The sequence below is a fragment of the Lepisma saccharinum genome, chromosome 17, assembly GCF_977018435.1.
Source record: "Lepisma saccharinum chromosome 17, izLepSacc3.1, whole genome shotgun sequence".
Lineage (NCBI taxonomy): Eukaryota > Metazoa > Arthropoda > Insecta > Zygentoma > Lepismatidae > Lepisma > Lepisma saccharinum.
The window spans coordinates 23,790,779-23,805,756 of NC_139245.1; the positions used below are offsets into that span (position 1 = coordinate 23,790,779).

The 14,978-nt window shown below is 40.4% G+C and overlaps 1 protein-coding gene across 1 annotated transcript in view; it reads left to right on the top strand.

The window, feature by feature from the left end:
• Window positions 1–14,978, top strand: part of LOC146001612 (uncharacterized) — a 69,564-nt gene that overhangs the window by 43,888 nt on the left and 10,698 nt on the right. Inside the window, exon 2 of the mRNA XM_083139147.1 lies at window positions 96–167. Within this exon, the coding sequence (XP_082995273.1) occupies window positions 107–167 (61 nt within the window). The 5' untranslated portion in view covers window positions 96–106. The remainder of the gene's footprint in view (window positions 1–95; window positions 168–14,978) is intronic.

A 14,978-nucleotide genomic window follows, 5' to 3' on the forward strand; every position in this document is an offset into this window, starting at 1 on the left:
ATTAATAAAAATTATTTCAGTATTAATCGAAACACTGACATTAATTACAGTTACAATCATTCTTCATATCAAATTGATGATTTGTTGTTTTTCAGGTGCTCGCGCCATGCAGGGGGTGGTTTTGTGGATTGCAGCCTGTCACCTGTTAACAGTGGTGGCACTATCTGGTGAGGAATGCTATTTGTACATTACTTTTATTTCTGGTAATCTTTCTCCTGTGATTATTTGATATTATTATTTGCCTTAATAGGCATACAAATTTTTAAAAAAGCACACATACTTGCTGTTAGATATATTTAATCTTAGAAAGACATATTTCGACTTTATTTTAAATAATAAAATACTGCCTGTAATAGATATGAGGCGAAGAATCCTACAAATAAGGGAATAATCCATAGGAATCAATGACATGGTTAAGAGCGTAGGTGGTTCAGTGCGTAGAGCGTTTGACTGGCTAACTAAAACCCTGGTTCGGATTTTTCTAACAATGTCCCTGCATAAAGCGGTTCTGGGGGCCACTCAGCTTTTATCAATGGATACCTGGGGAGTGGGAGGAGTAAAGGCAGCCGGAGCGTAATCTGATCACATCACCTCCTGAATGGCAGAAATCGAGAATATGTGGAGCCATACATGCACGCTCCCTACGAATGGTGCCGTGCACAGGGAAGAGCTTTATTTTTATGGCGGCTTCTTCACAATATCATCAGGAAGTCTGTCATAAGGCGAAAATATTCCCTATATCATGATACGGGTAAAAAATATCCTATCTTCGCAGCGATATCTTCTCCTAATGAGTGACAGTGTTGCAAGGGACCGTCCCTTATTTGAATTTTATATTTTTCTGAACGCCTAGATCATAAACTTCTCTTTAACCGGTGGCCGTGCCCTGTGGGACAGATAAGTTCAACTCCGCTTCCCTACCTGCTTGTGACCGCTACCTTATCTGCACTCTTTCTTCCTTCCAACGAACGTAGTGCGTAGGTTGCTGTTGAGCGTGTTTCAAGATGAGTGGTAAATGTAAAGTAGTCTGATTCAAAATATGACGAAACGACTGTTCATATTTCGCGAGCCATGGTCGAAAGAAGATTGTCACCGTGGTTGAAGGATAGTGATAATAAATATAAAGCAGGTTCCAAACACTGCAAAAGGAGTCCATTAGCATACGACGCGCTGGGACTGAGTCTTCACAACGAGAGAACGTGTTTTCTTCCTATCCAATTCAATGCTATGTTTCTTCGGAATGGGTAGCTTTAATTATTGTGACAGCAGTTATGAAACAAAATTATGATGCGTATTGTACATCAGTGTAAAGATGAGATTTCGGAGAATACGACTATACGACTATATATCACACATACCTTACAGAGGATAAGGTAAAGAATAACCTTAGTAAGACAATCATGCATTTTCAAAACATTCCACTTCCGAGCACAGCCGAAGCCGACCCGAACTCACCCGACGCTGCCGCTTTGGATGATGGGAAACCAGCAGCCTCAGGCAATTGAACCGACGCCATTGGCTGAGATTTCTTTTGGAGCATTCGCTTTACTCGATTTCCTACTCCATTTATTCTTTACATGCTCATCCGTAAGGTATATGTTATATATAGACGTATTCTCCGAAATCTCATCTTTACATTGATGTACGATGCACATCACAATAGTGTTTCTTAACTGCTGTCACAATAATACAAGCTACCCCTTCCGAACGAAAATAGCATTGAATTGGACACGAAGAAAACACGTTCTCTCGTTGTGAAGACTCAGTCCCAGCGCGTCGTCTGCTGTGACGTCACACTATTGGACTCCATAGCCATGTAATGCAGATGCTCGAGGAATTGAGTACAAGAATAACAAAGTATCTTCTTTATCAACAGCATCTATTAGTAGATTTTTCATTAAGAAAGCACTGTTCTGAATAAGAAGAGGTGACCATGAATGCTCATTAAGACTATATACTGCGGCTTTTGGAATATTGTCACTTATATTCCACTTTTGTTCCTTATTTTCATATCGACCATCTAACAACCCTGGCCGGCTTTCGTGGCGGAGTGGTCAGAATAGTGCGCTACGACGCTATGGGTCCCGGGTTTGAATCCCGGATTGGGCATGGATGCTCTTTGTGAGTGTCCCTTTATTAATTTCATCATTATCACTCATCCTGATCTTCGAAATTAGCTGAAAGTGGCAAAAATGCGAAGTAAAATAAACTAAATCAACAAATCAACTCTGGTGAATGACATCAAATAACTACCAACCTCTATGGCGGAGTGGTTAGCACAGGGTGCCACGACGCCAGAGATACCGGGTTCGGATCCCGACCTGGGCGTTCTTTTTTAGCGTCCCTGCATCATATCATCACTCATCCTCGTCGTCGCGATCAGTCAAAAATGGCAGAAAAGCGACGTAAAATAAACTAATTCAATCAATCAATTTCAAATAACTGTTATTGGACTCCCCTCTTACAACACAAATCGCCAAACACTGAATCCTGGCTACTCATGTCGTAGAGAGAATGCGGAGGGGTTATTTTTACTTTTTTTTTCGGAATTAAGTGTATTTCCATGCTCCACAGCACTTCTTTCTTCACCGGAGCGTTGTACCGACTCAAAACAGGTTCAGGGACGTGTAGATCCGTATCCGTCGTCTGTCGTCAACTTACAACGTTGACATCCTGGCATTCCTTCTACCAAGGCCAGTTTTTTTTCCACAGGCGCCGATAATAATATTTTATTGCGCAAGGAATTGATGCCTCGGAAGATTGCACTTTCTGGCATTTGTAAGAGAACGTCATATTCCCCATCATTTTCTTTCAAAAAAATAAAGGCAATGTTTTTCAAACGGAAAGTGTCTGTGACAGTGGTGTGCCAAATTATAAAGAAACTAATGCAATGTTTGCAAAACACTGGCACGGACAGTGCTCATCTTATCAAAGTAAACTACAATGAAAAAATAACGAACTACTAAGAAGATGCAGCTGCTCAGTGCAGGTGTCTACGGAGTTCAACAAGCCTGTTTTCTTCTACCTCTTTATGTATACCTCTCCTGTCTCTTATCACTTAATTTCTGTCCCATCCTTCTCTCCTCTTCCCTGCCTCTTCTTATCTCTATTTTCTTCCCATCCTCCCCTTGCCTCTTTTTACCTTGTTATATTCTTCCCATTTCTCCTTATATTTTATTTTCTTTCCCATCCCTCTCTTTTTCTTTTTATTTCTTCATTTCTTTACCATCTCCTTCATCTGTATCTTCATATCTTTTCATTCTTTTACCACCCCTCTCCTATCTCTTGGCACCTCTGTCCTCCCTCATATTTCTCTGAGCTTTTTGTGTAGTGTCATTCTTTAATGCACTTTTTAATGTGCGAATGTCTTCTCCACTGCCTCTTCTTACCCTTGTTTCTTTATTTCTTTACACTCCTTCCCTCTGTCCTTCCTTATATTTTCATTTCTTTCCTATCCCTCTCATTTCTTCATTTCTTTACCATTCCTTTCACCCGTATTCTCTTATCTTTATTTCCTTCCCTTCCTTTCCTTTTCTCTATCTCACCTAATCCACTCTCATTTTCCTTATCTCCTTATTTCTATCCTCTCCTCAGTCTTTCTTTGTTTCTTTCTTTCCCATTCCTCTCCTCATCTCTTCATGTCTTTGCCATCCCCTCCTCTGTTCCCTTCTCTCACTCTCTCCCCTTTCTCACACAACGCGAGACCCCAGCAGACGGTTTCCTCTCGTAAAACGTTTCGTTACGTCGAATTCTGTGGTAATTCGTGTTCACTCCGCTCAACAAATCTTGCTCTCGGAGGGAAGGATCCGCATCGGCTCCCCCCGAGCGAAAACACTCGCCGCGTCTGCTTGGGAACCGTGAAATGATGCCTTCTCCTCGCACTCGCGACTCTGCTGTTGAATTAACGTGTTTTGATAAGCCGTTCCTCCGCCTATTGAGAGCAGGCTGCTTCGTGCGTACAAACAATTAGCAGCTGAAGCATCTGTGAAACTGGCAGCCAAGTTAGACCTGCTCTGCTTCCTATTTTTATCTCTGTCTTGGTGGCCCAGACAGTCCAGTTTTCTGACTATCGAAAAATTGCGTAAAGGACCACCAGTGGCAATTCTAGAAGAGCAAATGAGCTCTTCAGTAGCCGACCTCCGTAGCGGAGTGGTTAGAACAGCGCGCTCCGATGCCAGGGGTACCGCATTCGAATTCCGGTATGGGTGTGGGTGTTCTTTGTGAGCATGGGCATCGGCAAGGGGGGGGGGAGGGCATCTACTTTTCTTCAATTTATAAACGAAGCACTTTATTTCACCTCATTTTGCGTCATTGTTTAAAAATGGTCTTCAGATATCGAATTTGGTATGAATTTGCAACACAAACTCTGTTAATTTGTAACTTTCACATGTTTTGAAGCTTCTTATACTACTGCGTTTGCTGCTGCTCCTCCTACTGCTACAAGTAATTTAACTATTATTTAATCTTGGTTGTAACAAGTACTATATTATTCATATAATAAACTTATTGGATGATAAAATAAACTAAACTAAAACTGCTACTGCTTCTACTACTACTACAACTAGTAATAATAATAATAACATAATTTGAAATACCGATAATGCAATAATTTTAAAAATAAATCCCTTCAACAAATGTCTTCATATGCCACTGATCTGTATCACAATATTTTTGGGGGAGGGGTGTCCTCGACATTTTCGATTCAACCCCCCCCCCAGGAAAATTTCTGGCGACACCCATGTTTGTGAGTGTCACTTCATCAGTCTAATCGTATCATCACTCATCCTCATCGTCGCGATTAGCCAAAAGTGGCAGAAAAGCGAAGTAAAATATACCACATCAATCAATCATATTCCTTAACACTCAATCACGACTCAAACCTGCCGCCTTGGTGGTAGAGTACGTCGAGAGCTTAACTCACTGTGTTCTCACCGACGGTTCTATGCTATTCCTCGAGTCTGTCCTTTGATCAGTTTCATCCTCATCGTCACGATTAATCTCAAGAGATAGAAACTCATATTAAATATCTCGACTTAGATTTCTGTGAAAACTTTTCAGTGTCCTCATTACCTCCGCCGTATAACATAGCTTTAAAATATTCAGAATATTGCAAAAATTAAAATCGATATTTTTTCTATCTATTTCGGTTATTATACATCGCTTTTCTATCTCTTGGGTTAATCTCGACGATGATGATGAATGATAAAATGGATGATGGGAGACAAACACAATGATACATCAATGCCTGGACCAGGATTCGAACCTGGAACTTCTGACTTCATAGAGCGTTACATTAACCACTCCACCAAGGAGGCCGGCTTAAAATTGTCATAGATCTCCTCTTAATGCACACTGACAGCACAAACATAGCGAAAACTAATCAAAGCTGCGTCCACTAAACTCCAGTATTGGAAACAGTCTATCTTTTCCTGTACTGGATGTTCTTTTAGCAAAATCGAGACAACCTCAACCCCCAAAACGGGACCGGACACGCCAGTGGGAACAGAATAACTCTCCAAGTAGTTTGCAAGAGAAGTATTGGTATTATCCGACAATAAAGCAATTTTGGAAGTTGAAAAGTCACTGCCATTTCGTGGGAAATTTCGAGTTGATTTTTTCAGTTCGAAAACAAGGAACTCTCATGTTTTGACTTCACGCTCGCTGCATCACGGAAATCCTATCTTTCTCCCCACCCTCCCCCCTTCCTTTCCAATTTGATATGCAACCGGCTTTTGTTAATATCAGCCAGGGCCTTAGGAAAAGTACTGAACTGGATGCTACCCATTCGATTCCACGTCAATAGCCAGTGCAGGAAGGAATTGACATGCAAAAATTTATAACCAGGCGATGTTGGTGTAGCGGATACACCTTGATGTTGTATAAGTTTGACACATGCTTACTTATCATCGAAATATTACGTGTACAGTGGGATCCATGAATATTACCGCGGAAATTGTCCATGACTATTTTCATTAATTTTTCTCTTGCGTGCTATGAGTTTTTAAGCCATGGAATTATATGTATGCTGGTGCAGAAGTTGTCTGCAGCTTGTTTTGAGTTTTCTTTTAATTCTTCAAGTTCTTATTGGATCAAATAAAGTGCACCAACTTGGTGATGGACAATTTGCACGGTAATACTCATGGATGCCACTGTACGTATGTTGGTGCAGAGGTTGGGCGTCTTGTTTCAATACTTGAAGCCCTGATCGAGCGAAACAAGAGAATCAACATGGTGATGGACATTTGCCTGGTAATAAATAGGCATACCACTCTAACACAAAAGCAGCCGCAAGCCGTAAAGCTTCTCTTCTCATTGCACCATGCCGTGAAGGCACGTGCGGTGATAGGGGCCCACACATTCTAGATCTAGGGCATTGTTGAGGTGATGTGACCAGCAACACGCTCCGGCCGCCATTACCTCCCCAGGTACCCATTTATTACTGAACCCCAAAGACTACTTATGCAGAGGTATTGTCGCATAAATCCCCACCTAAGATCACTATAGGGACATACATATTTCGTTTTTGACGGAAACACGAAATGTGGGATATCATGCCTGTAATGTTAATTTTTTTATGTTTTTGAAAGGTGAGGTTCATTTCCAATTTTTTCATGTTTTGTCACAATATATTGTGACATGATGTGCAAAATGCGGCATAAACTCTTGAACAAGGAATTTTGTTTTTATTCACCGACACATTTTCTAGTCTCTCGATTGTCCTACGAGTAATGCAGAATCACGGAAAATTTATTAATCCTGCTGCAAAATTTTGAGCTTTAAAAACTGATTTTTATTTATACCTACATTTTAACATAATACTCTGATAACTACATAAATGTGCTATCAGAAAGGATATGTTAGTTTGATTTATTTTACTTTGCTTTCCTGTCACTTTTGGCTAATCGCGAAGACGAGGATGAATGATGATATGATGAAATTGATGATGATACAATCACAGAAAACAACCAACCGTGCCCAGGCCGGAATTCGAACCTGGGACCCTGGTGTCGTAGAGCGTTGCGATACCCACGGAGGTTGGCAGGAAATGTTTGTGTAATACGTATGGTTTTCTTAAATCAGATTTAGGATTATATTTGACATTTTAACGCCGATATGCCATTTTACACACTGCTTTCGATCCCGAAATGTGCCTAGTTTTGGTTCAGAAATCTTGATATTTTATGCAACAAAAATATATGCCTCTACATATTACCCACCCCGGCTCTCTGAGAACAAACACTACCTTTGAAAATAAAGCACATAGAGAAACAGTTAATTTGAATTTCTTGCTTAATAAATAAGTCTCACGTGTTTCTGAATTCTAGCTACGGGGTTGGGACCACGTCCGTATCTTGTTCAGTCGGTTATTGATTCCCACGGCAATTTCTAACTCAGTCGTGATAAAACGAGGGATGCAATTTTAGAATTCTTCCTGTCGGATAAGCATCATCGCCAATCGGAGCCAAGTGGTCCGTTCCACCACCGGCCACGGACAAGCTGGTCGTTTACCTCAATCACACAATCTTCGGCGAGGGACGAACTTTTACGTCGAAATTCCTGCGCTCCTCGAGCATTAGGGAGGGAGACAAAAAGCTCAGGAAGGCTTAAGCATCCAGAAACAAGAAATTCTACTTTAAAGTACTGTTTCCTCCGAGGAAACGCTTCTCTTTTGTTTTGTTCACTTCCGCAAACTAAACTGTTCTCTCGCTGCGGGGTTTCCGTTGGTGTCACGCAACTTTCTTTCCATTCAAATTCCTCGAAAATCATGTCCTCTCATGTCTTATCCTTCTTTCCCTTCTAACAAACACTTCTTGCAAGTTATCGCGATAAATAAAACAATGATTTGTATAACCATTAATACGGTGTAAAAAGGCAAATGCCCCCTTCCCAAAGTTATGAAAATGGGACATAAATAACCTTTCTTAAGCATAAACACTATAAATGCCTTAAAATAACCAGTAGAATGTGTGTGAAAAAAGAAAACAATAACGTTTCTTTTTCCCACCAATAAAATCATAGACTTATTACGAATTTTTACCCTTGGTACCTTTCATATTCGTATTTCTCATTTGTACATAGCTTTTCTGCCACTCTTGGCTATAATGGCAACGATGACTAGATGAAATTTATGTAGGGACACTCACTCATGCCAAAGCCAGGACTCGAACCTTGAACCTTCCATAGTGAATTCATGAGTCCATCACTTAGCATACTTTCCCACCGAGGATTCAGCACTGCACACACCCCTTAATTTGGAAGAGGATGTCTTTAAAAGTAACTGTAAAGCAGTGCTCGAAGTGGAGGGGGATAGCATCTCCCAGTTGTCCCCCTGTCAAAACATAGGAGCATCCCCCAGCTAACCTCAACACTCAAGCAAACATCCCCCCCCCCCCCCCAGGTAATAACTTCCACCTCAAGCACTGATGTAAAGGATATGTCCCCGCTGAATTTTGGGGGAGGGGGTAACAATATCTGGTTGTGAACTTTGGGTGATGTCATTTTAAAAGAGAATAAATAATAAAAAAAATCAATAATATATTTTGGAATGCAGTTTTAGGGTACGGCGTAAATAATTTTGAAAATAAAATTTTGTGTGCGTCAGCACTTAAGCTATTTTGCACCCGTCACGTTATATGGAGTCCAGCCCCTTACCATAACAAATGACACAATTGTTTTGACGTGTAACTGAAATATTAAAATAATTCTGACTTGGGTCAAAAGCTGAGGCTGTAATGGGTCACTCAGCACACATAAGGACAAAAAACAGGACAGCACACAGAATTATACTGGCCATAGGGTCAGTCGCAAGAGTCTAGTTAGTCTGCAAAAAGCAGTCCTGGGTGTACTATGTGGAAGTGAGGTTGACGATTGGATGTACTACGTGCAGGGGTTTATCCAGGATTTTTCCCTGGGGGTGGAAACTTTTGGGGGGTGTAAGTTTGGGGATGTTAAGTGCATATTTTGGACCGTTTTTTAAATATTCGCCCTAATTCAATTTGTTCATAGATGTTTCCAGAGATTAACTGCCCCCCTTTCCCTTCACGTGACATTTAAGAAGATAAAATATGTGAAATGCAGGAAAAGATGGAAAGTAGAATTTCGCGATAATGTTAACATTTCAGTCTAACGATTCGAGTTTGCTTTCCGGATTTAATGAATCGTTAGACAAAACACAAGATCTGACATTGAAAAACACAATTTTTAAACACATTATTACCAGGAATCATATCATGCAATTCTTAAGCTGTTGAAAGATTTTAAAGTTGAAGTTAATGAGAAAGACTTGCGCAATATTCTTTTTAACTGTATTTTTGTATGGTTCTTGTCGTAGGTGTAACTCGGAGTTAATCTTTGGGGGTGCCCAATTCATCGATGAAATATCAGTGAGAATGCATTGCATGGGTGCGTGTGTGCTTGCCTGTCTGAAGTAGTAGTAATAAGTACAGATATAATATGACTCATAACTAAATGGCCACATTGCAAGCGAAGCGAGCAAGAAAATTTTTAGATTCTACGTTAGAAGTAAATTTTTAGATTCTACGTTAGAAGTGAGTTCCAAATTCTGCTGGAGTTGTCAAATCTCTGTTTAAACAACGATTCACAAACTGAAATAAAGTAATGAAACTATATATTTAGAATATGGCCATGAAGACTTTAAAATATAGTGGGAGTTGGGATGCAAGTTTGATATATACCTTGTATTCAGTGGCGTATGCTGAGACCAAGATCAGGGCTATCTCCAAATATAGTAGTGTTTGAATTTTAAATGAAAATGTGTCCGGCAAAAAAGAGGGGGGGGGGCTCTTCCTCATTCATTTTGGATTTTTTTGTTTACATCGATATCTTGCCATTAAAAACAACAATAGTAGGCAATGGACATAAACTATTTCATGCTTATTTATAAAGAGGAGCGGTCTATAACATGCAATATGTAGGACCTTCATGCGAGTATGAAATAATAATTAACTTCTTACCTTACTTGAAGGTAAACTCCATTCTTCTCTCCTTTTCCGTGAATTTTTTTGTCACTTTATCGAAGAATGTGTCCTCACATGAATTTCTGATGTTGATTAGAACCCCTTTCTCAATAGACATTATAGCTAAATTGCTAAGCCGCGCTTGTCCCTGTGTTGATCATTGTGGCCCCTAAATGCACATTTTTACTTCGCCAGAAATGCTATTGCATCAATTAATTTTCTTATAATAATTCTGTTTTCCTTCACTTTTTCATTATGCAAACTGTCAGCAATCTTCTCTTGCAAATTCAATGAATGATCAATTCTTTGAGAACCGAATGTCTGTAAGTTACTGAACGCACGTATATGACTAAGTGATTTTTGGTGTTTATCGCAAGCAGTTACCAAATAGTTTAAATTACTAAATCCTGTTGTATTCTAAGGACTTTTGTCGGTAGAAAAAAGCAAACATGCCAAGCAATACGACTTATTAAGTGCACTCGACCCAGTCAACCAAAGATATTTTTGGTAGCTGGTCTCGTGAAAACGCCTAATATATATCTTATTTTTGTCTTTCTGCACGACTGTAAGGTCCGGAAGAGGTGGAAGAGGCCTACCTGTCTCTATTATTTGCATCCTATCCTCGTAAGGAAGCCATGAGAATGGCGTCTTGGAGACAAGTTCGGTGATTAAATCCATTTTCACACGCTCACGGAACAAAAACACAGCACAACAAAAGGATTCCCATCCATGAACACGATACGCGGGCGACACAAAGAACTCGGATCTCGGACACAACAAGTTTGACCATATATCCCTTCCTTTTGCGGAAACCACCACCGACCCGCGTGGTTGAAAACACGTGCGTGAATGGTTGCTATGACAACATGGATTGTTTATGTTGCCAAACGTATTTCATTGGGATGACTCGGGCCAAAAACCCCACCGCGAGGGCGAAGGTTTTGACATTTTGACAGCGGGGGGAGGTGGGAGGGGGTTTGCTTGAAACAGAAGTAAACAGGATGGCAACATGGCTGACGTCATCAGAATGTCCCATATAGCTGCGAGCGGCTGCGACCACAGTCGAATTTCATGGAGAAGCAGAGTGCCACCTTCAGGGGAAAATCACTAAATTTGGCAGATTTATAATGCTTGTATGTGACGAAATTCATGGAACTGGAAGAGAGACGGGCAATGCTCGAAGGGATGGAGAGGGGGGGGAGGTGATGTAATTTTCATGAGGCATCCCCCTAGCTTGAATAATTTGCATTGGCACCCCCGTCTATATTTTTTTTTTCCAGCGATCTAGCGAATTTCGTATTTCCATTGTTGGCAACACTACCACATCGCCAGGATGCAGCGAAGTCTTCACTCTCCAGCGCTTGGGTTTGGAAGCCAGCACCAGGGACCACCAAGGTCGTCCCTGCCAGCACAAATACGTCATGGGTTGAAAGGACCGCCTGCTGGTTCAAAGACTTTATCCTCAGACGAAGAAGCCTGGTGATAAATAAAGACGACCTTACACTAGCGCTTTGCCCCGTGGTCGTTACGTGAGATTGAAGCATCGGTTAAATTTGCTAGTCGATTATTTCCTGTATTTTAATATGGGCTTCGGCGATAGCCTAGGTAGCCTAGAATATACGCGCCTGCTTGTATTGCTTTTGAACGAAATTGGTCAAGGAATTTCATATTGAAGTCTTACACATCTTTGGAAAATATGCTTGGCGCCTTTGAGAGTTTATCTCTCAAATACTGAACGAGAGACTGGTGTCACGTGCCTCTTTGCCTTAAAAGAAAACTAAATAACATGCGCAAATAAACACATGGCATGTTAGCTGCAAAGCGAAGGCAAGGAATTTTCACTTCTAAATTGAGGTAATGCTATATTTTCAATTATTTAAAAATTGAATAGCATTTATTTCACTTTGCAACACAAAGAGCCCACAATGAACCAAACAAAAGTCTTCCCTCCACATTTTCCGGCAGGCAGTGTCAAGCACCATTGTGCTCCACTGGTGCGCCTATGGTCAGATATACATTTGGGACTTAATGTACAGTAAATTAAATTTCTTTTTATATTTAATTCTTTATACTTCCTTTGCTTCCTCTGAAAAGTTAGATAAAATTAAATATGTCATTATGTTAGGGAACCGACTAGATAAAAAGAGGAAGACAATTTTTACTAAATCCATATCTATGCAAACTGACAATAACTTTAATTTAATAGGGTGCCAGTAACTTCACAGGACACTACGACGTTAATACTTTTCTATTTTTATCTGTTTTGCTTGTTCGGCAACCCATTTGTCCTTAGCACCCAGGCAACCATCCCGCATGGACCCCCCTCCCCTTTACAACTCTCTTTCTAATATATAATTTATTTTACAAAGGTAAGAACTCTTAAGAGCCACGAAAATGGTCACATACATGAACTACAGGACGTGAACTTAGCTTCTTCATGAAATACTTGCCATTTTATATCAATTACTCGGTCAGTAAAATTTTTGCAGTCAAGTTTCAGACATTGTTACACTAAGCTGAACGACAACACACGAACTGAGATGCTACACTGACCTAAGGCATTTGACTGTTCTCTTCTCTACCATTCCCAAAAATCAACCATCTCGCCCAAGTTACACAAAATAGTGTTGCTAACCATAGCAGCACAATTGACACAAGGAGCCAAACCTTATTCTTCGAATTTCTTCCCATACTTTTATCATACATTTTTCACATGAAAGAATCGAAAGGGAAATGCAACAAAATGTAAATTTCAGTGACAAATTTGTAACATATTTAAGAAATATTTATTTAGGTATTCAAACCTTAAACTGTCAACATTGTGTGCCGTATCATGTGTTCTCAGGAAGGAGGGCAAGAGATCAGTTTGACATTTTCCAGATGTCCCTTCCCTAGAGCTGACCGAAGCCTTGTCAAGGGAGCTTCTGTTTCCAGGAAATGACCATGCTGCACATTCCACCCTCCTTCCTTGACACTTAATTCGGTTTTAGTTGAGCAAAAGATCCACTGGACTACGCTTCTTGTCAGTGACGTGCACTGAGGAGTAGCTAGTCTAGCAGAGATAGATCAATTAATCTCACGTCTCTAATTATTTTCAAATCACAATATTTATTATCTTGAAGCCTCAGTTCATATGCAACATTTCTTTCCACGCGCTTCTCGTCCCTCGATGTGATCAGCTGGCGCAAGGCTGGATACCCTAGCTGGCTCTTCTTCCGCCTTACCAGATCCAGGTATAGACAGCCGCCCAAGGGAAAGGGAAGATTTCTGCCTGTACCTCCCTTGCCCCCACGCCCCCCGCTCCCATGGTTGAAAGCCCGTGGTTTCAGGTCCTCCAGTCTATCTCCCATAGGACAGATAGGGGATTGGTTTCCCTTCGATTCCTTTGTAAATCCTCTAAAGAACTCAGGAAAAAATTTTCTGCAGTACTTATGTTCTCTGTATTTACACAACCTTTTAAACGTTGTACAATATGTATGTATAATATGGGATGTAGTTTTGTTTGTATATGAATGGGAACGTACTTGTATTATGTGCAGACAAAAATGTTATGGTTTCTTTTTTATTTTTTTCAAATATGGAATATATAATGATTAAATAACCAATATTTGCTCACGCTCTCTCTCGCTCTCGTTTTAGTAATGTTTTATTTAAATATTCTAATAATTTGGCCTCCAATAAAAAAATGGGTAAGCTAAACAGTCATAAATACGGATGTATTAATTTGGGCAAGAAAACGCGCGATCTAATTGTTGTTGTTGGTTTGGTTTATTTTCCTTCACCTTTCTGCCACATTTGGTTATCGCGAAAATGAGGACGAGTGATGATATAATGAAACTGATGAAGGGACCTCACAAAGAACAATTCAGGCCGGGATTCGAACCCGTGACGAGCACGCATTCTTGTTCCTATGGGTTGTACTCTGCAGTGAATAATGAAATAATTTGGAATGTAAAATGTATCCCAGAAGTAAAAAAGCCAAATGAATAGTTATTGTTGAAGAAACTACAAAAAAGTGTGTTTTGTTACCTGTTCATCCCCTCTAATATATTTAATTTTTGCCACCTTCCATCACTTTTTCTAGCTGTATAGATTTAATCGCGATAAGTAGCTAATGAGCTTATGGAAGTCACGAGGGACAATCATAAACAGAGAACTCTGGACTCCTGATTTCACAGTGCCCTGCAGATGCACTGGGAATAAATTATTTGTATTTTATTTTTCCTTTCTTTAGCGTTGCTTTTCCATCACTTTACCTAACGTCTGCCATGGTGATGAACGTTGATTAAATTAAACGGATGAAAAGTAAAGGAACATTCATGCACAGGCCAGGGCTCGAGCCCGGATCCTTCAGTAACGGGATCGTGAGATGGAGAAATTAGGGAAATCAAGCAATGCAATTTTTTTTTTTTTTTGGAAAAACGTTAATCATATGCAAATATGGTGTTTCAAAAATCCAATTGAAATTTACGTACCACTGAGCAAATACGCAGTTTGCTTTATCGATACCCACGTATCCGAATAGTTAGACTTTCCACTCATCTTTGTTGTCGGCCGACCTCCGTGGGGGAGTGCAAGTGGCCCCGGATCGGTACCCGGTGGACGCACATAGTGGTTTGGATCCCACTTTAAACTGTGGGTCCAGTCCCGATTAGCTTTTATTCACATAAAGTGGATTTAAACACCAAATCAACTAACCGCGGGGTAGTGGTTATCACTGCACGCTATGACACCAGGAGTTCCGGGTTCGAACCCCGACCTCGGCATGGGTGTTTTTTGTGTTTGTCTCTTCATTAATTGTATTGTACCATCTTCGCGATTAACCAAATGTGACAGCGACGCTAAGTAGCATACATCAAATCGTTGATTGATTGTTTGATTTGGTTTGTTTTACTTCGCTTTTCCTACACTTTTGACTAATCGTCAAGATGGTACAATAAAATTGATGAAGCGACAAACACAAATAACACCCATGCCCAGGTTGGGGTTCGAACCCGGGAT